The 20024-nt window shown below is 44.7% G+C and overlaps 1 protein-coding gene across 6 annotated transcripts in view; it reads right to left on the bottom strand.

Annotated features, from left to right (window-relative positions):
- Positions 1–20024, bottom strand: part of EIF2AK4 (eukaryotic translation initiation factor 2 alpha kinase 4) — a 79637-nt gene that overhangs the window by 26322 nt on the left and 33291 nt on the right. For 5 of the 6 annotated variants that reach the window (XR_013975379.1, XR_013975380.1, XM_080931117.1 and 2 more), the window contains 11 exons: positions 17806–17912; positions 16851–17008; positions 13693–14120; positions 12746–12815; positions 10053–10136; positions 8668–8790; positions 5929–6033; positions 3731–3788; positions 2880–2959; positions 1798–1899; positions 2–55 (listed from right to left, as the gene is read on the bottom strand). Coding sequence is in view for 3 of the 6 variants with exons in the window: in XM_080931117.1 (XP_080787243.1) it covers positions 2–55; positions 1798–1899; positions 2880–2959; positions 3731–3788; positions 5929–6033; positions 8668–8790; positions 10053–10136; positions 12746–12815; positions 13693–14120; positions 16851–17008; positions 17806–17912 (1369 nt within the window). In the remaining 3 variants the exon portion in view is untranslated. Of the gene's footprint in view, position 1; positions 56–1711; positions 1900–2879; positions 2960–3730; positions 3789–5928; positions 6034–8667; positions 8791–10052; positions 10137–12745; positions 12816–13692; positions 14121–16850; positions 17009–17805; positions 17913–20024 lie in introns of all 6 variants that reach the window. The other variant, XR_013975381.1, reaches the window with a different exon arrangement.

Genomic DNA, 20024 nt, shown 5'->3' with positions numbered 1-20024 from the left:
CCTGCTTTGTATGCTCTCCGTCATCGAAGTCGTCTGGAAACTTGGGTGATGTGGGCTAAAAGAGTATTATATTCAAATCAGCAAGCGCTTGGCAGGTTGCCATGGGCAAAGCTTTTATTCATCACAGTAAGATAACCAAAAAGCAAATTAAAATTTGCTAACATGACACCTTCTCCACGCCTTCTCACTCTTCAGTACACACAGTCTATTAATGTGGACGTTACCCAAATGACGGCTTAGGCTATGCAAATTACCTCCTTTAAGTTTAAATCAAAGATAATTTAACTAAGAGACTTTTGCCACGACTATAATTGTCAATGAAAGTCAGCATAAGGAATAAATTAAACGTAAGGGTTTCACAGAAACACATGGTGAAAGAAGGCAAGATTCTATGAAATCATCAACCTAAGAGGAAAACTGGAAGGTGAAGGTGGAGGGTCACGGGTGTCCTCACACAGGTAAGTCTGACGCCAGCTGAGGCTGCATGAGGCCTGACTTAGAACAACTAAAAAGAACGACAAAATTCAGTAAGCACTAAATCCAATTCTGATAAGCAGGACCTCAGCTACAAGACTAACTGATAGTTTACATATTCTTGAAGTGGAAAAAGCCAAACTATTTCAGATTACAGAAAAGGACTTCCTTAAGGAGATCCTCATTAGGCCCATCCAGCTAAGGTGAATGGCAGAATCACCCTCCGTTCAGCTATGCCTCACCAACTGCTACCCACATGCTGTTGTCAAAAGCACTTCAACTGCTCTTCAAAGAATCCTGTAGCATCCCCAGTGTGTGCCATGAACAGGGTCTTGCTGACGCACAGTCCAGGCTGTGAGCTCATGCTCCTTCTTACACACTGGGACTGTAGGTTTGCCCCACCATGCCTGGCTTGCTATATAATTTAACTTAACAAATACTTAAGCTTGCCTTTGCTCCCTAAGAATGAGAAAGCTCTCCAGATGTCTGGCTCATGACTAACAGTCCAAATTGCTCAGACTTTACTTTCCACTTTCTTACTGCCCCCATTGTCATGGGCAACCTTGACCGGGCACCCTGTAACACTCATCCCTATGAGCACAAAGAGCAAATGAAGCAAAGGTTTATCTCAGGAACATGAGTGGGAATTTCATTGGGGAAAAGCGGCTCGAGTGACTGAGAGCCACACGTGTGCCAGGTTCAGCAAATTCTCTACCACAGAAGTCTGTCTCCAGACTTCAGATCCACTTTAACTTCTGGTCATTGAGATTTGCTTTAGGCACTACAAAACCAGATTTATTCAATATAAACCTTCATGTTTTGGAGTAGGTAAGAAGATAAGGTCTGGAATGTCATGTAGCCTGGGCTGGCTGGCTTCAAACAAAACTGTCCCTCATCACTGGGGGTTGACAGGGGTGTTTTCTTGTACTAGAGTACAGCATAACATAGGCAGACAATTCTTTAGTTACCAAAACTGCTATGTTGGCACTTTAATAAGGTGGCCCTCTTCGTCCCAAACATTCACCGAAAGTGACAGGACTGATTATCTTTCCATGAATCAGCTAATGGGAGTCATTACAGTTAGAGGAGGCAGCCAGGCTTCATGCCAGGCATCTGTAATCCCAGGATTCAGAGGAAAAGACAGGGGGATCTCATGTTTCAGGTTAGCCTGGGCTATCGGCTAAGACCGTTTTCTTAAAAGATCAACAATTGATATCCTCTTCTATTTTATAAATACCAGGAAAAAGTCCCGCTGTGAGTTCTGATCGCCATGCGAGACTGAGGATACTGGAAATTTATTCATCAAACATATCTGACACCCACATCTCGAAGTTGGTTGAGAACGAAAATTCTTTCTGAGGCAGTCATCATCGGGTGATAGGACATCTCAAAGAAGATAATTCCCAGGCTGAAGAGATCCACTTTCTGTGGGGAAAACAGAAATTGTCTTCAGAGAGCTCTGATATCAAAGTGGCATTTCCAGGAGCGTGGGGTTCAGCTGAGACACTTGAGGATCTGTTCTGAAACAAGGTTAGACCCATAAATTTAAAAGCAAATCATCCAACATTTTCACCCGGAAATGACTGTCAAGTTAACATTTCTATCTATTTACATAGTTACCATCCTTCCCTCCCTCCCTCCCTCCATATTTCCTTCCCTCCCTGTCTCTGGTAAGAATACTTGAGATCTAGTCTCCTGCAATGTTTAAAATTATTGAACGTTATTATAAACTGTGCTGCCCTGCTGCACAGAATGTACTCACCTTACCAAGACCCTTCTTGATGTTTGCCATTTCCACTGCTTCAGCCCTTTCCCCTCCTGGGCATGCTCTACCCACGGCTTGTCAGTGCTGCTGATAGGACCAAGCCTGTCACATGCCAGGCAAGGGCTCTGCCGACTGAGCCACAGCCCTACCCCCACTCATCTTCCTTTATTCTAAATGCATACTTTTGAGAATTTCAGGATGTGCCTGCCTAGAATGTGCAATGACCCTTGGAATTGGCTGCCCAGAGCTGAAGAAAACAATTCTGAATGCCTGCCAGGCCGCACTACTGCCTTGCTACTCAATTCTGTTCTTCATGGGCCTCATTCTTATTTAGGACATCTCTCTTACTGCTTCCTTGCTCATCCTGGGTTTCACCATCACTGGGTCATTTCCCCGAGGGCTGGGGACACAGCTATTACTCTGGTGGCTGTCTTGCTCCCTATGTACCTGACCTGGGGAGGGAAGTGGGCACAGAGGTTAGCTCACACAGTCCTAGAATGACTGTCCCTACTTCAGCTGGTCACTAAACTCCACAAAACAGTCTTGATGGTCATGCATGTAACTTGCTCTGAGACAACACCTCACCCCTAAACACACACACACACACACACACACACACACACACACACACACACTGTACCTGGTTGTATGCAGACTTGGTGCTTCCTTGGACCTCAGGGCTTACATACAGAGCGGTGCCAACCATGCCAGTCAAATGGCCTATGGAGGAAAGAGGAGAACATTCCAGCTGGGGCCCACGTAGCTCTTGTTGCCGTTTCACAGTACTCAGTACTGAACCCAGGCCCTTGTGCATGGGGCGAGTGGCAGTGAACTACATCCCTAGCTTCAGCTAAAGTAAATTGAAAACCAAAGGGCTTCCTCCTAACCCCTAGTTATAGCTATGTTATTTGTGTGGGCGTGTGTAAGCTGTGGCATGTATGTAAAGGTCAGAGGACAAGTTGTGAGAACTCATTGTTTCCTTCCGCCCAGTGGGCCCAAGAGGCTGAACTCAGGTCATCACTGGCCCAGAACAGAAGAGCATCTTTAAAGTGAGGCTAGACATGTTATCTGCAGTCCCCCCACCCCTACCCAGGAGGAAAGTGAACATTTGACTGCACAGATGGCTGACCTATACCCTCAACCGTCCATACTACCTCACACAAAGGTCTCTGCTTACACAGGAAGGCTAGGACAAGACAGGACCCTAGAAAGGCCAGGTCTTGAGGTAACCTTACAGGACCAATTAGAGTTGGTCAAGACACAGCTTTGGGCCCCCAGGAGAACACCATTACCATTGTTCTACTAACGACAGTGTTTGTGCTTCTTAAGAATAATTAACATAGTAAAAGGAAAAAAAACTTTCATTAAAAACTAGTTAAAGAATAATTTCAACTTGTTTCAGAATAAAGTCTTTATAAGTAAAAGGCAGATTTCAGGTTGAGAAGTTTTATGGTCTCCCTTTTAAACACATGAATGAGATAAAGGCTTTACCTGAAGGGTCTGACTTAATCACATGATCACCTGCCTGGTCGTCCTGTTTACCTTCAGCCTAAAACACAAGGGAATATATATTAAAACCTTAGAGCATTCCTTGGGATGGATCGTCTGTTTCTAAATGAAGGCTGAAAAGCTAGCAGGGATCTCAGAGTAATTATTACCATAATTTTTTGACTTAATGCATTTACACTTATTTTTTATATTTAGTTAACCCTTTCATGCAAGGGTCAAAGGAAACCCAGTGAAAGCAAGAGGAAGATGAATTCACTGGATGGCTCTCTTCAGGACAGAAATACCCAGACTCTTATTGAAACCAATTTATGTTCATCCCACAAGTCCCTGGAACAGAATCTCTATCTATTTTAAGAGACTTAAAAGCAGAGACAAACCATTGCTCTACCTTTTCTAGTGCTACAGCCTCTTCCACAACAGTTTTGCTATTTTTTTTTTTTAAAGGCTGGTCACTAACTTGGCTCCATTGTCCCTTGCTGAAGCACACAGTGGACAGTTTCTCCCTCTTCCCCACACCTCTAACGGTCATATCCTAAACCAAGTCTGGTTAAACGAGATGTCCCTCATAAGTCTTAGGCATTCGAATACTTGGTCTCTATCTAGCTGGTGGCTATTTGGGGGAGGCTAGGAGATGTGGCCTTCTGGGAAGAAATATGCAACTGGGGCAAGCTTGGAGGGTTTAAAAGATTCATCCCATTGTGCCCCGTTTCCTGCTTGTTCCAGCTGCCAGCTACTCCAGATATGCCAGCATGGACTCTCTTGCCCTCTGAAACTGAAAACCAAATAAGCACTCTGTGAATTGCTGGGTCAGAGTTATCACAGCAGCAGCAAAGTGACAGAGACATCCAGAGCATGAGGACATGCTCTGGGCGCTGTCACTCGCCTTCTGTCCTCCTTTGCGGCTAAGTTTTGAAGCAGGTCCTAGAATCCACACATTTTATAGACAAGGCCAGGGCATGGGGCAGCGATAAGGCTCTGTGTGCAGATTGGTGAGACTGTAGAACCTCTCCTCTCCTTTCCAACACCTCGCTGGGTTCCTTAGTTAGGGACAGCGCCTCACCATGTATCTGTGCTTGGTTTCAGCACATTTCAATACACTTTATCTGTTCTGCTCAGGACCCCTTATTGCTCCTCTTCCACCTCTTTGCTGTGGTGGGTGTTAGGGTCTCACTCTGTAGCCCTGACTGGCTTAGAACTTGCTGTGCAACCTAAGCTGGTCTTGAACTTCTGCCTTTAGAGTGCTGGGGTGACAGGCACCCACCTTCACTTCCAGCTCTTTTCTGTCTCCTCACTCTCTGCTCCTAACTTCATCTGCTTAATTAGCCTGACGGTCATTTTTGTCATCATCTAAATTTTGTTTTCCTTTTCTGACTGGACTTGGAATGAGCTGCCTTTACTGCAGATCATGGGACCTAAAAGCTAGCTTACGATAATTAAGTAGAGGCACCCAAGTCTGCCAAAACTCTCCAAAGACTTTTTATACGTCAGCATTTCTACACTTCACAGTTTCAGCCAGTCAGAAGGGATGTTCAAACAACCAAGTCTGCTCACCCTAGCCCTTAGCTTATGCTGGTGGTCCTTGTCCTGGTTCTATTGTGCTAGACTCCCACTGACCTCACAGGACCCATGTGGAGTGCCACTGTTTTATACAGTATTTTCCTCTGGGTGATGGGGTCTCATGTGGGCCTGGGTTTAACTGATTAAGTGCTTCAACAGTGCCACAGCACTGGGCCTGCATTTCCTGTCCCATGGCCACACATCTCCTCCTCTCCTTACTTTCATCTTACAATTTCTTATGCCTCGCATTAATTAGCTCTGTATGCTAAACTAATCTGCATGTCAGAGCCAGTGTTTGCCCAGGACTGTCTCATTTTTGCAAACCAGTAGAAAGTTCCTCAGATGCAAAGCTTGTCATATGCCTGGTAAGGAGACCCAACTGCCAAATTATTTCATAAAGCATCATATGCCTTTTACCTAAGCATTGTTCATAGACCAATAACTTCACGTCCCTAAGATTCAAAGCCTCAGACACACTTGCAGCTTGTCCCTTCAGACTCGCCTCACAGTGGAGGGAGACATGGCAGGGCACAGGAGTTCACTATCCCACCTCTGTAGTTCCAGGATTATTAAGGCACCAAGGTCCTTTACAGGCACAAACTGATTAAAAAAAAAATACTTACAGTGAAGGCCAGATGGTCTGTTGCCAAACCAAAATCACCTATTTTCACATGGTCATCGGAATCCAAAAAAATGTTGACAGGCTTCAAATCCCGGTGAATCATTCCCTGTTGGAAGACAATGAAGAATCAATCAATCCAACAACTGCTTCTCACACAAAGTTTAGTTCCTGATTTTAAAGGCTGATTGCTGTGATGACAACTGGATGAGTCTTCTCCCATGGACTTCCTGGTCCTAGACGTCTGGTCTCTAGAATGTCCTGTGACCTCTGACCTCTCCACTGGTGGTCCTGAGCAGGGGCAACTCCCAGGCTCTGTTCACAGCTCCCTCAGAGGCTCACTAGCTTTCCCTGTGCTCAGGCCCCACTTTCCTTCCTCTCCTGGTTTTCCTTTGCACCACTCTGCCTACCACACTCTTGGACTTGTCCACTCTTCCAATCACAGCAACATCTGCCTGTTGCGCCTCTTCATGAGCCTTGCACACTATTCTAACAATTCAAGTTTGTGCCGCTAGCTCTCGGGGGGAGCTCAATGATACCGTCACAGGAATCTGTTTCCTTCCTCCTCGTAAGGGCTCATCATGTTTACTGCTCCACTTGCAAGATGCTAAATGAAATATATAATGTATATAGATGGTTTTTACATGGCATAAGAGTCCCTCGCAAGCATGGGCTTGCTGCATGTTTGTGCCTCTGTGTATGTAGGTGACACACAGATGAGAGGTCTAATGACGTCCATTAGAACATCTTTTATTTTCCACTTTGCAAATTATGACATGAGATTTCATGGCTTCTCAATATTAACAGGGCACAGTATAAATACTTTGAAGTTCCAAAAAAATTGAGGCAGAGGGTAAAAAGCCCTAACATTAGATAATTCCGTGTTTAAGATGTGAGCACTATCTCACCTCGAAGCCAGGCCTGAGAGCATTCACCTTAAACTGCCAAATTCTAGTTTTAAAATGACATTTCTACACACAGCTAAGCTAAGTTACTGAGCCTCACCACTTTCTGCTAGGCAGCTTTCTAGTTTCTCCAGGTTCCTAGGAAGCACAGATTTAGGTCACTTGGAGCCAGATCTGTATGAATGAACCACATTCTCACTCTACAAACACTTCATCAAAGGATCATCTGCTGAGAATTGGTTCTAATGCTTTGTCTTGATTCGGCTCCCAAATTGGGAATCTGTGTGTCCAAATGCTGAAGGTACCTGGCCCCAACTGACTTTTGATTGATCAATGAAGAGCCAACAGCCAATGGCTGGGTAGAGAGAAAGGGGTCACTTCTAGGTTCCTGGGAAAAGAAACACAAGGAGAGGAAAGAAAGGATCTCTGACAGAAGAAGGAAATAGGACAGACCACATCGGGAAGGAACAGGAGGGAGTAATGGCCAATATTTAGGTGCAAAAAGGAAAGCAGCTCCCAGAAGACATCTTGGACAGCAAAGAAAAGGGAGCAAAGAGAAGGAGCCAGGGCAACAGATACAATATAGATTTAAGAGGTGTTAAGTAAGGAGTGCCAAAGGGGAGAATGTGCTGGCTGTGGGGAGTTTAGAAATGCCCCACCATTAAGCTAATCAAGGCATAACAAAATTAGCTGGTGTGTGTGTGTGTGTGTGTGTGTGTGTGTGTGTCTTTTATTCGGGAATCCAGAGAGCTCTTGGGCAGGTGCAGCACTGCGCCACCTGCCAGAAGCCAAAGTGGTTTAACTAATTCATCACTACACTTACCCTCATCTCGGTCTGGGCAGACATCTTGTAAAGGATCGGTGAGCACACATTTTGGTGCTCTTAGGCTATGTGGTGATAAGACACCATGACCGGTAAGGTGGCTCAGCAAAGGTCCTTGCCACAAGCCTGATAGCTCGAGTTTAATTCAGTGAATTCATAAGGTAGAAGGAGAGAAAATTGTCTTCTGATCTCCACATGTGCACTGTGGCATTCATTGGCCCACACACATATACACGAATCAACAGATAACTGTAAAAAGAACTATTTCATCACACCCATAGTTTCCTCCCTTGCTTTGTTCTGTATGCTTGTTCTCGTTTTCTGTTTGATTTTCAATATAAGTTTGTATAATTTATACAAGCCAGGAAGATGGTTCAGTAGGTAAAGTATTGGCTATGAAAGATTGAGGACCTGAATTCAGTTATTCAACATCCACATAAAAGCTGGGTACAGAGAGTGGCAGACAAACAGATCCTGAGAGCTGGCTGGACAGTGACCTTAGCTAACATGGCAAGCGCCATGAGACCTTGTCTCAAAAAAAAAAAAAAAAAAAAAAGCGATAGAAGAAGACGTTGGTTTTAGTTACTTTGGGCTTAAAGTATCAGAGGTTGAGTCTATGCCCATCAAGGCAGGAAGTATGGCAGTAGGCAGGCATGGCGCTGCAACAGTAGCTGAGAGCTTACTTCCTGATCTATAATCTACAAGGAAGAGAAAGCAACCTGGGAATGACATAGGCTTTGGAAACCTCAAAGTGTTCCTCCAGGGACACACCTCCTCCAACAAGGCTCTACCTCCTAATCCTTCCCAAATAGTTCCACCAACTGGAGACCGAGCAATCGAACATATGAGCCTATGGGGGCCATTCTCATCTAATTCGCCTACGTCCATAAGTACAAGTACAAGAGAAATATATCCTTAATTCCCACAACACATGCACAAACATTCATGCAACATAAATGCACAATTTATGTAAATAGAGGTATATGGCCATGAGATGCTATACTATAAAGTTTACTTTCTCATGGATGTACGCTAGTCCGTCTAGAATCTCTCGGAAAAGCCTCCAGAGCCGGCTGGTGTCTCGGAACAGCCCCTGGTCGATGGTGTCCCGCAGGGTGCTCTTCTCACAGTACTCCATCTGCAGAGAAGAACAAACCCGGCAGAGCCAATCACACCGAAGGCTCACGATAAGGAGGGGGCTGCGTAAACGCAATCATTCATGCTAAAACTTATGACAGGAACGTTAAACAGTCTTAGAAAAAACTGCCTTTTTTTAATGCTAAAAAAAATGACACAGATGAGAATATGAAAAAAAAATCTTACACAGGGAATTGGTTCAGTGATAGAGCACATTCTAAGCATGCATGAAGCACTATCCTCAGCACCCCAAACACTCCCCTAAAACCTACAGAAGCAAATGTGTTCAATAATAATACTAATAACCAATAATACAGAAGAATACATTGGAGCAAATATACGTAATATCAGCAGGTAACAAAACCTTTCCCCCCTGCAGTGGGATTGAACCCAGACCACTTGCATGCTGGCTGCTTGTTTTTAAAATCCTTTTTTGTTTAAAATCCTTGTCACAAACATGAAAACCGAGATTGCAATAGGATGTTATTATGTTACAAGATTGTTTCCAATCTCAAATTTCCAAGAATAGCTAATTAGTCTAATGATGTCCTTGGCTTTATCTGTACATGAATAACAAATGTTCTTTGAATCTAGAGAAAAACATACAAGCATGGAAGCATTCAAGCAGGGGCTCCGTCTCAGCCTTTCTTGGTATAGTAAGAGAGAAAACAATGTAGCATCATTTAAGTCTTAGGTCATTGTGTGAAACTAGCTTTTAGGTCCCACCCAGGGCCAGAGTGGAAAGTTTCTCAGGCAAAAGTGTTGCTCTGTTTTACACATCAGCCTTCATCCTCATCCTTAGAATCATCATGGCACATTCTGAGTCACTTTCCAGGACTCACTCAGGACCAAGATCCCAAGAGTCCCTCCCACTTCAAGGGCACATACAGACAGTTAAGGCATGCCCATTCTGCATTCACAGAACTTAGACATGGTTGTGAGAAGTATCCACAGTTAATCTGTGGGAAACTGAGTCACAGAAGACTAAGGAACTTCATTGAAGCTCACACAATGACAGCAGGTAGATCTAGGATGTACACTACACAGCCTAGGTCCAGCGCTGCCCCATGGTGCCTCCTGGTAACACCGTAAAAAGAACGGGTTCAAGGCTGGGGGAAAGGCTTCCATGCTACACTCCCCTGGCCAATTACTCCTTAGCAATGCCAATCAGTCCTCTTTGTCCATAACCTTGCAGTGTATCATAAAACATACTGCCAACAAGCACTGAGAGGTACCATCACAGAGTGTCCACCAGCACCTCACCTGGATATAAAGGTAGTGCACAGCCTCGGTTGTCACTGACGGCTCAATTTCATGGCAACCGTTCTTTCCATTGCAGTCCTTATCCTAAACCAAGAGGAACACAGAACTCAAACTGAGGGCTGAAATTAAGCAAGAGTATCATCACCTTCTAGAACTTGTATCTAAGGCCCCAACCTCCTGTGCATGGCCTCCCATCACTTTAGGGGACATCAGCAGAGCAGAGTACAACTACCATCCTTTAGAAGCTTGGAACACTTAAAGGGAAGGTCTGGTGTGACCTGAAATTCTGCATAGCTTACACACAACACAGGGAGATATGGGGTAAGATGTGCAATAGCAGACAGGCTCCTGCTTAGGCCTTACCTTTGAGGATCTACTGATAAGAAGGAAGGACTAAATACAGGGCGAGCCTGTGTTCACAGATGTCTTCACACTGTTAAAAGGTTTGGTGCCTTCTGGGCTGCACTCCTGAACACACCTCAGCTGCCACTCATGAGTAGCACATGATCCAAAGACCATTTTCTCACAAGGCCAACTCACTTGCCTCCCAGAGGTAATTTTCTTTCTAATACCTTTGAAAAAAGTCTTTTCTAGGGCTCAAGAACCCAGAAAAAAGTTAATGGCTCAATGGTTTAGAGTGCTTATTGCTCTTGCAGAGGACCTGGGTTCCATTCCCAGCACTAACATCAGGCAGCTCACAACCACTTAACTCCAGATTTCAGGGGACCCAGTGCCCCACAGCCTCCATGGGGCAGCTCAGATCTCAGATGGTGTGCTCAACCTCAAACAGAAGCGCACCCAGATGCATTCAAATGTTTTAAGGTCTTCTGGATAGACATTTAAATACTTTTAAACCAAAGTAGGGGGAAAGTATTAGTTTCTGACTGTTCCTGATTTACAGGGCTTTATTAGATTTTATTGTTCTAGCTCTGTCTCTATGTGCATGCTTGTATGTGGGTGCAAATGCCTGTGGAGGCCAGAAGAGGTCACAGGCTTTCTTGAAGCTGGAGAACCAGGCCTCTGTGAGCCACCAGTAGTGCTTAGAATCAGCGCTCTGAAGAATATCACATGCTCTTAACTGCTCTCTGGTCCCCTGACTAGTTTTTATGAGTAAGAACATTTTTCAATATTTTCCCCTTTTAAAGAAAATTAAAAAGCTCTGCTCTTGAAATAACTGGATTCAAGTACTAAATTACTTATACTCTCTGTGGAGCATCTGTAGAGATTATTAAGCCCTTGAGGTTTCTACCCATCAATTAGAATGCTCATGGGATACTGTCTTTAATTGAACCAAACTGGAAGCATAAATTTGATGCCCTTGATAATTAAATGCACAACTAACACCAAAGCAAATATAACTTTTGCTTTAGTGGTTTAGATTATTTATGCTATTTTTATTATTATTGTAGCTAACTTTATAATTAAAAAATGAAGGCAAAGGAGCTTAAATGGTTTTTAATTAACAATACTTATAAAAACATACTGGCTAGTTCATTCAAATCTTCAAATCAATTGAAATGTGTATTTACAGGGTTTACATGTCTATATCCTGTGAGTGAACTCATAAATGCCAGTGATTATCCTGTTATTCCAAGTAATACAGTTATCACAGACCCTAGTTATGATGGTCAGCTCACTGTTTCTACTCTAAGCTTGAGGCACCAGCCTGAGAAGGAAACAGGGCTACGTGGGATCTGAGGGTCCAGAGTGTTTGTCAAGCTTTTAAAACCTTGAGCCATACAGAGAAATGGGCTTCGTATCACCCCGCACACGTCCAGTAAGCATCTGAACTGGAGTCACAGGCAGCTGTGAACTGCCCCGCCTGGGTCCTGAGACCTGGGTCCTGTTCCTTTTCAAGGGCAGTACTTGCTCTTAACTCCCCCCACATTCCCTATCTGTCCCCGGAAAGGACAAGTTCTATCAACAAAATTTACTTTTACTGAAAGTAAGGTACATTCTGTCATTCTCTCCTCTTGTCTACAACATCAGAGATAAAATAAGGCTGGCTGTGATCCTTTAAATTTACTCACCAAACATTGCAGGATCGTGCTACATAGTTAAAACACCGTTCTAGAAGATGACTTATCAAACTGAGCATCAAGATTAACAGAAGGGAAGATGAAGCTAACTCCATAATGAGACTGTTTAATTCGCTTTCAACCCCCATGCCCAATCATGGAAACCATTTCCCAATCCTCTATGAAACTTAAACAGAAAGATTTTTAACTTAACTGTATTTGTATATGTGTGCCTGCCTGAGTTTATGTTCACCATGGGTACAGATGCCTGTGGAGGCCAGGGGACACTGGGGTCCCGGGGACTGGGTTTACAGGTGTTGGGAGTTATCCTGTGGGTGATGGGAACCACGTGCTGGCCTGCAAGAATGTTGTGTGCTAAGTGCTCTCAACTGCTAAGCCATTCAAAAAAGTACAGTATGTCAGTTTATTTCTTCTATGTCAGTATAAAATTTATATAAATTTATATATGTATATTTCAGTATAAATTTATAGTGTGAATAAAAGCCCAAAACACGAATAGTATTATTTTGAATGAATGGCTATATTTTTAAACTGATGTTCACATATTAGATTAAGGCGCCGACATTCTGCCTGATGTTTATAACATTAGATGATGTCATTTCCTTACATATCATGCTCTGAGTGAAACTAGGTAACTTCTACTTACATATTTACCTGATTCTGACTTTTACTGTTTTCATCTTCATTGTCAAAGATGATGTCACTGTCAGAATCTGAAGCAGGTCTTTAAAAAGAGAAATAAAGACACATTAAACAAACGAACAAAAAGCTGACATTCTTTTTAGTTCGGCAGAAAAGCAAAGACGCTAGAGCATTCTACCATGTGGTGGTCTGAGAGAGAAAGTCCTCTAAGGCTCATGCACTGAATGCTTGGTCTCCAGTTGGTAGATTGGAGGTATGGCTTGCTGGAAGGCTCTTTGCAATAGGCTTTGAGGTCATGGTGTCCCTTCACAGCAATGGCACAGTAACTACGACAGACCACTCCTCTACAACATCAATATAGATTGGGCTGTTGTTTCTTCTTTTTTGTTAACTAAACATGGAACTTTTATTTCTTTAATTTTTATTTTGTATGTATGGGTGCTTTGCCAGCATTGTCTGTGCACCGTAAGTATGCTGTGCCTGTGAAGGCCGGAAGGGGGCTTGCCATCCCCTGGGATTGAAGTTACAGATGGTTAGTAGCAGTCATGTAGGTGCTGGGTATCGAATTCAACTCCTCTGAGCTCTCTGAATCAGAACCCTCTCTCCAGCCCCCAACAGAGAACTCTTAAGGAGCTCAATTGTTTCACAAAGTAATTAATAGCTAAGAGTTTGTAATAAATTGTATTTAACTGAGTACAATGAAATAAATTGCTAAGACAATTGCTCTTGGGTCATAATTCCAGACCTCTCGGGCAGTTAGCTGTCAAGACTCTTAAGTGGTCCACAGAGTTGGAAGCTGTGATTTAAAGCAGTGCCCTGTCACAAACTCTCTTAAAGTATCAAGATGAAGTACTGAAAATCACCTCTGCTTCTCCCTTCTTCTGGCCTTGGATGTGAGAAATCTTTGGACGTGGGCCTACCGGGTTAGGGATCAGGGGTCCTCTACAGAAGGCACTTACAGGAAGGACTGCGAGAAGACGCCATCGCGCTCATCCTCCTCCTCCTCATCGCTGCTCGAGTCCTGGCCCGTGACCGGGAAGCGAGCGCTGCTGGAGCGCTCTGCAGATGTACTCCACTCCACCGAGCTGCTGAGGATGGGTGGAGGTGCTGCAGCCTCCACGCTGCCCAGTTCCTCAGTGTCGCCCGACGCTTTCCCGCAGGTGGGTGGGCTGTCCTGGGTCTGGGGTGTGCAGTCTAGGGGTGGTGTTCCTGGCACCGCTGGGCGCTCATGCCGCTCGATCCAGGCGTTGTAGTAGCGAACAATGTTCTCATGGTGCAGGCGTGACAGCAGCGTCACCTCGCCCTTGATCCTGCGGAAGTGCTTGCTTGCAGGGTTGATAGGGATGCGCTTCACGGCATAGCAACAGCCATCAAGCTTGTTTTGCACCTGCCCAGCAGTAGGGGGACAGGACCTGATCAGATTTGTAGCCTAGAACCTTACACGCTGGCATTTGCACCAAATGGCCCCATTTCCTCCCCAGCAGAACCTGGAGTCTGCGAACCCATAATAAAAGGTAAGAGCCATAAAGCTTTAACTCAAGGTGAGGAAAGCCTTAGTTGCCTCCAAACAGGGAAAAAGCTCAGGAAATTCAGGTGTGAGGATTCTGCTGGAGACACCGGAGAGGGCATGAGTCTCATCTCTCCTTGTTTCTTTCTCTTTGTCTTCACCCCTCCCTTTTCTCTTTTCTCTTTCTGGGGGAAATAGCTCACTACGTAGCCAGGCCTGGAACTTGTCATCCTTTTCTTTCAGAACTGGGATTACTGGAATACACATTTCTTTCGTTTTTAGGCAGGGTCTCGTACAGCCCAGAATGGCCTCAAAGTCCTCATGGTGATAAAGCTAACCTTAGACTCTTCCTTCTCCCGTCTCCATCATTAGATTGCTGGGACTGCAGGCGTGGACCATTGTGCTTGTCTTAGTCACTTATTTATCAATAAGTGTAACGTTTTTAAAATTAGCTTAACATATGAAGTCATAAGTTTCATTAATTTGCATGACAGTTACTTCCCATTCTTCTGTTGTTATATTTGCTAAATAGATATCAAAATACATTTTAATTTTAAAGTAAAATTCATTTTCTAAAACCAGTGTAAATTTTCATCTGATGATTTTATTTTCTTAATACTCAAAGTCACTAAACATGGATAAAACTCCAAAAATTTTAATTTATTTTGCAAAGAATTACTAAGGCCATGTAAATTTGGGGGAGATATTTGACTTCCTTGAGACTCAGTTTTCTTACCTACACAGCATTTACACATTTTCACTGAATGCGGACACTAAGGAATAAGTGAGAACATGTGGGGAACTCACAGCTCCAGAGAGGTGTGCTTAACCAACAGCAGCGATTACCATCAACGCGCATGCCCACCACTGATTTCTGTCACCCAGTTAAGATTCAAAACAGATGACATAAAATCAAGCCATAAAAACAGGAACAGAATGAAACAACAGAAAAAGTCTCCAAGGCCAGTGTGCTCACACACCATCCCTCCCTGAAGGCCCCACTGGTTTGAGTGAATGAACTGTTCCAGGTTTTCCTTCACATTTACACAAGACTTAATGCACTAAAGACGCCCAGCAGTTCATTTGCTCAGATGGGAAAGTGCTCAAATGAAGGGCAACTACCAAAGAAGCCTGGATCGGGAAGAGGCTGCTCGACTCTGACGGCAGCCTGGAGGGGTGAGAGCCCGGGTTCTCAGAGAAAGGAGGGCCTGGAAGATGGAGATGCCCTTGGTATGGCAGCTTGATAATCATCTTTAAGATCATGTAAATAAGGAAGGTTACAAGAGCCATGTCCAAAAAAGACAAGAAGAGAAAGAAATGAAGTTTGTTAGTGTTCAAATTCCAGAATCTAAACAAAGACACGGAGTTAATAAAAATGACACTGTGAACTAAGCTCCTCTGGGAACTATGAATTTCTTTAGGATACCTTATCGCCTTGCTAAAGGCTGGTCTTCTTCTACTGTGGGAAAGTTAATTCTTGCTTTGGTTGAGAGGCCTGTACAGTAAGAGAGACTTCTAAGATGAATACATAATCCTAACACAGGGAGATGTAGGCAAGAGGACCAGGGGCTTAGGGTCATCCTTGGCCACACTGAGTTTGAGAACAGCCTGGGCTATACAGTTCTCAAAAGCCTGTCAGGGAATAGCTCCTGTAGTAGAGCGCTTGCCAAGCGTACGCAAGCTCTGGGTTTGATCCCAGCACAGAGTAAAGGAGACATGGGCATAATGGCCTGGAGTCCCAGCACGCAGGGGTCAGAACAAAGAAGAGGGTTCAGTGCCATTTTCTCTTACACTGTGTTGTCCTGGCCAGGTCAGGCACCATGAGACCTTGTCTCAAAACAAACAAACAAAAAAACCCAGAACCCAACAAAACAAAACCCTCCAAAACACACAAAAATCCATACCAGACTGCTGCCTGCTTCCCGACACTCAGAATTATGCACACACACACACACACACACACACACACACACACACACACACACCCCAACAGGTAGAGGTCACATTCATACATGAATCACGGCATGCACCTCAGCTGTTCTTCATGCTTTTTAACCTGCATCTCCAGTGGGTTATAAAGTGACATAGGAACAGCAGAAGCCTCTTCCTATATTACATAAGATTTACCCAGACCGAGCGAGCAGAGGCCTGACAGCGGCACCGTAAAACATGCTGTAATCTTCCCAAGCAAGAAAACAAGAGCCATCAAGACCACCTCCCGGCTAGAAGGCTGTCTCCGTTCTAACTTTGGAATCTTTCCTCTAACAACTCTAACAACATGGGGAGGGTGGGGAGGGGAGGTGGAGAGGACAGCTCTCTTCCTGATCGAAGCATAGACAAATGTTCTTCACGCGAATCTTGACCACTTGAGATGCTTATAATCATGGTTTTCATTTCTTTCTTGTGTCATTGTTCTGAGCCCGCCAAGGACACAGGAGCCATGTATTCTTAGTGAGTCCAGAGTAGCGCTGAAGAACACCTCTGACTCCAGGAGGGGAAGGTCTCACAGCCTCTCTCTCCACTCTCCATTCTCCAAATGAAAACCCAGCCTGTGAGGCCATGGGAATGCAGGCGGAAGCGTAAAAGGGACTGGGGACAACCCTGCCATACCTTGATGACAGCGCCAAAAGCTCCTTTCCCTAGAAGTTGTAATTCTTCAAACTCGATGAAGTACCGAGAAAACTGTCTCTGGGTCTCGCTGAAGAAGGCAGCGCTGGGCAGATGGCTGCTGGGAATGACGGTCTCAATGTAATCTTGTCCCCCAGAATCTGAGATAAAGCAGATGCATTAGGAAAACCAGAGGACTGGGCCTGAGAGAGGGCTCAGTAGTGAAGGGCGCACATTTACTGCCTTTGGAGTTTGGCCCGGCACCCACATTGGGCAGCCTCCAACTTCCTGTAACTCCAACTCTAGGGACTCTAGCGGCCTCTTCTGGACTCTCTGGGCACTGCATCCACATGTGCACATACCGCCCCTCCCACATATACACATACTTAAGAATTAAAAAAAAAAAGACAGTTCACAGGAGCCAACAGCGTAAGTGTGAGGGGAAGGGGCCCCAATGAGTGGTCTGAAAAAGCTTCGTATCCTTTGACATCTCTGCCACCTGGTGGTCTTTAAACAGGCAGAACATACAGTTGGCCCATTCTACAGGCGAGGGTAACGGGGATGAAGAGAGAGTGACTGAACTAGGCGGCAGGAACCCAAACGCATTTCCTGGTCCACGCCAAGCTCTTCTACTGTACATAGCAATGTGGGTAACACAACAAGAAAGGGATGCCCCATCCACTCCACCAATAGAGGAGGCTAGAAGTAGGGCTGCAAAGCAGTGTACGGAAATGGTTAAGTGAGGCCTGGCGCAGGTAAAGAAGTAATTCAGGCTTTGTGTTTTCACAATAACAGTAATAATAATAAAGATTGTTGTCAAGTGTAGTAGGGCATGCCTGTAGTCTTAGCACTCAGGAGGTGGAGGTAGAATGACCAAGAGGTCTAGCCTGGGCTACACGGTAGGACCCTATCGAAAGAAAAAAAGAAAAGAAGGAAAGGCAGGCAGGCAATAACTCACCTTCAGGACTCTGCTCCACCAAAGGCATTTTTGGTTGAGGGTTTATAAAGTTGTGTTTCAACAGCTGCTGAGGGCTCCATCTTTCCTTGTCATCCAGGCAAACACACCTCAGAGGGGAGGAAGAATCTCAGTGTGCACAATGCAAATGCCTTTCTAGTTCATCTACCCAGTTATCTGTGAGTCTGCTTTTCTTTTAAAACACACATTAGCAAATTCATGTTACTTTTGGAAGAAAATGTACTTAAAAATGAACTTAAGTGAATAAACACTACTTTATGGTTGGCATGTCCCACAGTAGACTGGATTCAAGTTGAAAAGAGAAAAGGAAAACCAACTACATTTTGTTAACTACAGAGGCATAAAATGATCTGAAATGCTCTCAGGCCATATAAACCAGCTTTATGTCACTTCCATTAGCAGCTTAGGAACTTGCCGTGTTGAACTAAGCCTGCTGAGGACCCGACATAAGTCATGCTTTCTAAAGACAGCGATCAGTTGCCAAGGATCCTGAAATACAATGGTGGCACTGAGCAACACTGCTAACACGTCAAAGTCCCAAGGCCAGCCAGCTAGAACTACAAAGTGAGACCCTGCCTCAAAAAAGAATGAATAAACAAGTAACAGAAGTCCTCTCTCGCCCTTTGGTTTGGTTTGGTTTTGAAGCAGGGTTTCTCTGTGCAGCCCTGGCTGTCATAGAACTTGCTCTGGCCTGGAACTCATGGAAATCCACCTGCCTCTGCCTCCCTGCACCCAGCTATCTCAATCTCTTAATGTGCATTGTTATAGTCCCTTTCCTTTCTGCTTCCATCCACAAGTCACAGCAACCCAGCCATGACGTTACTGAGCACACTGACTTTATTTACTCTCAGCAAGCAGCCTTCCAACCACGTCTTAAAATTTAAGGTCACCTTTTAAACTCCTACATCATCGTGGACCTCCTGGAATTTCCTAATGTACTTTCTAGTTCTATTGGGGCTGTTTCCAGTTTTTCACGCCCACTGTACTGACCACGCCTACACATGCTCTGCACTGTCAACTCTTGGTCTACCACCGTGGCACTGATGTGACTGACACAACACATCTGGGTCAAAACAGGCTTAAAGCATCGAGAGTGAACTGCAGCTCTGAGGAGCTCTTGCTTGATATGACTGCATTTTCAGAATCCATCCTTTTGGCAGTAGAGCGGGTACCAGCAGCAGAGGTCATGCTAGCCTCAGCTTTGTGACCAGAAGGGATGGCAGGCCTGGAACGTTCCACAGCTCTCTCTGTGGGGTGATGAGAGCTGCAGTCTGGGTGCAACAGGGGCCAGTGGCAGCCGGAGAGGTTTGAACTCACTCAACCCTTGGGAGTGCCAGGGAACACCAGAATTTATTTACAATGCATTCTCTTACTGGTGAGATGGTTCCTCAGTTACACACACACACACACACACACACTCCCTCTCTCTCTCGAATCCTACACATGCTGTGTTAGATTCTGAAGAGCACTATTAACTCTTGTTCAACTGTGACATTATTGTGACTGCTGTGACAATAGATGCGGATCAGGAAAAGCCAATGTCTAGTGAGGATGACTTGTATTTTCAGATATTTATAGCCACTAGACTTTGTTAGTCCAGGACCCACCACATCTCCAACGCCTGAACTCTCACCCCACTCACAGGCAGAATCCACTCTGCTAACCTGGGTGAACAGCAAGGCTAACAACCCCACACTCCCAATGTTCCCACCCCCAGAAGGGAGGTGCCCACACAGTATCCCAGATAACAGCTATGTTAACAGTCAGAACAAACTCAGATGTCACCTTCAGAAGTGACAGAGGGGAACTGTTCCTGAAAAGGGACAACCAGGAGAGTCTCAGCCCTCTGCTGAGGTGAGAAGAGAGAAAGCGTTTAAGAGGTCACGGGAAGATGGAAAAAGACTTCACTTGTAATTCACCATCCATCTGTCACTTCAGCCACTCCACTGTAGGGAGCATTCAAATACTTTTTTTTTTTTTTTTTTTTTTTTAGCATTTTTTGGGTGGGGGGCTGGAGAGATGGCTCAGTGGTTAAGGCCACTGACAGCTTTTCTAGAGAACCTGAGTTCAATTCCTAGTAACCCCATGATGGCTCACAACCATCTGTAATGGGACCCAATGCCCTCTTCTGGTATTTCTGAACACAGCTATGGTGTACTCACATACATTAGATGACTAACTAATTAAATAAATAAAAACAA

This window comes from Micromys minutus (assembly GCF_963924665.1).
Source record: "Micromys minutus genome assembly, chromosome: 17".
NCBI lineage: Eukaryota > Metazoa > Chordata > Mammalia > Rodentia > Muridae > Micromys > Micromys minutus.
The sequence above is the reverse complement of the archived record's forward strand: the minus strand, read 5'-3'. Positions and strand labels throughout refer to the sequence as shown.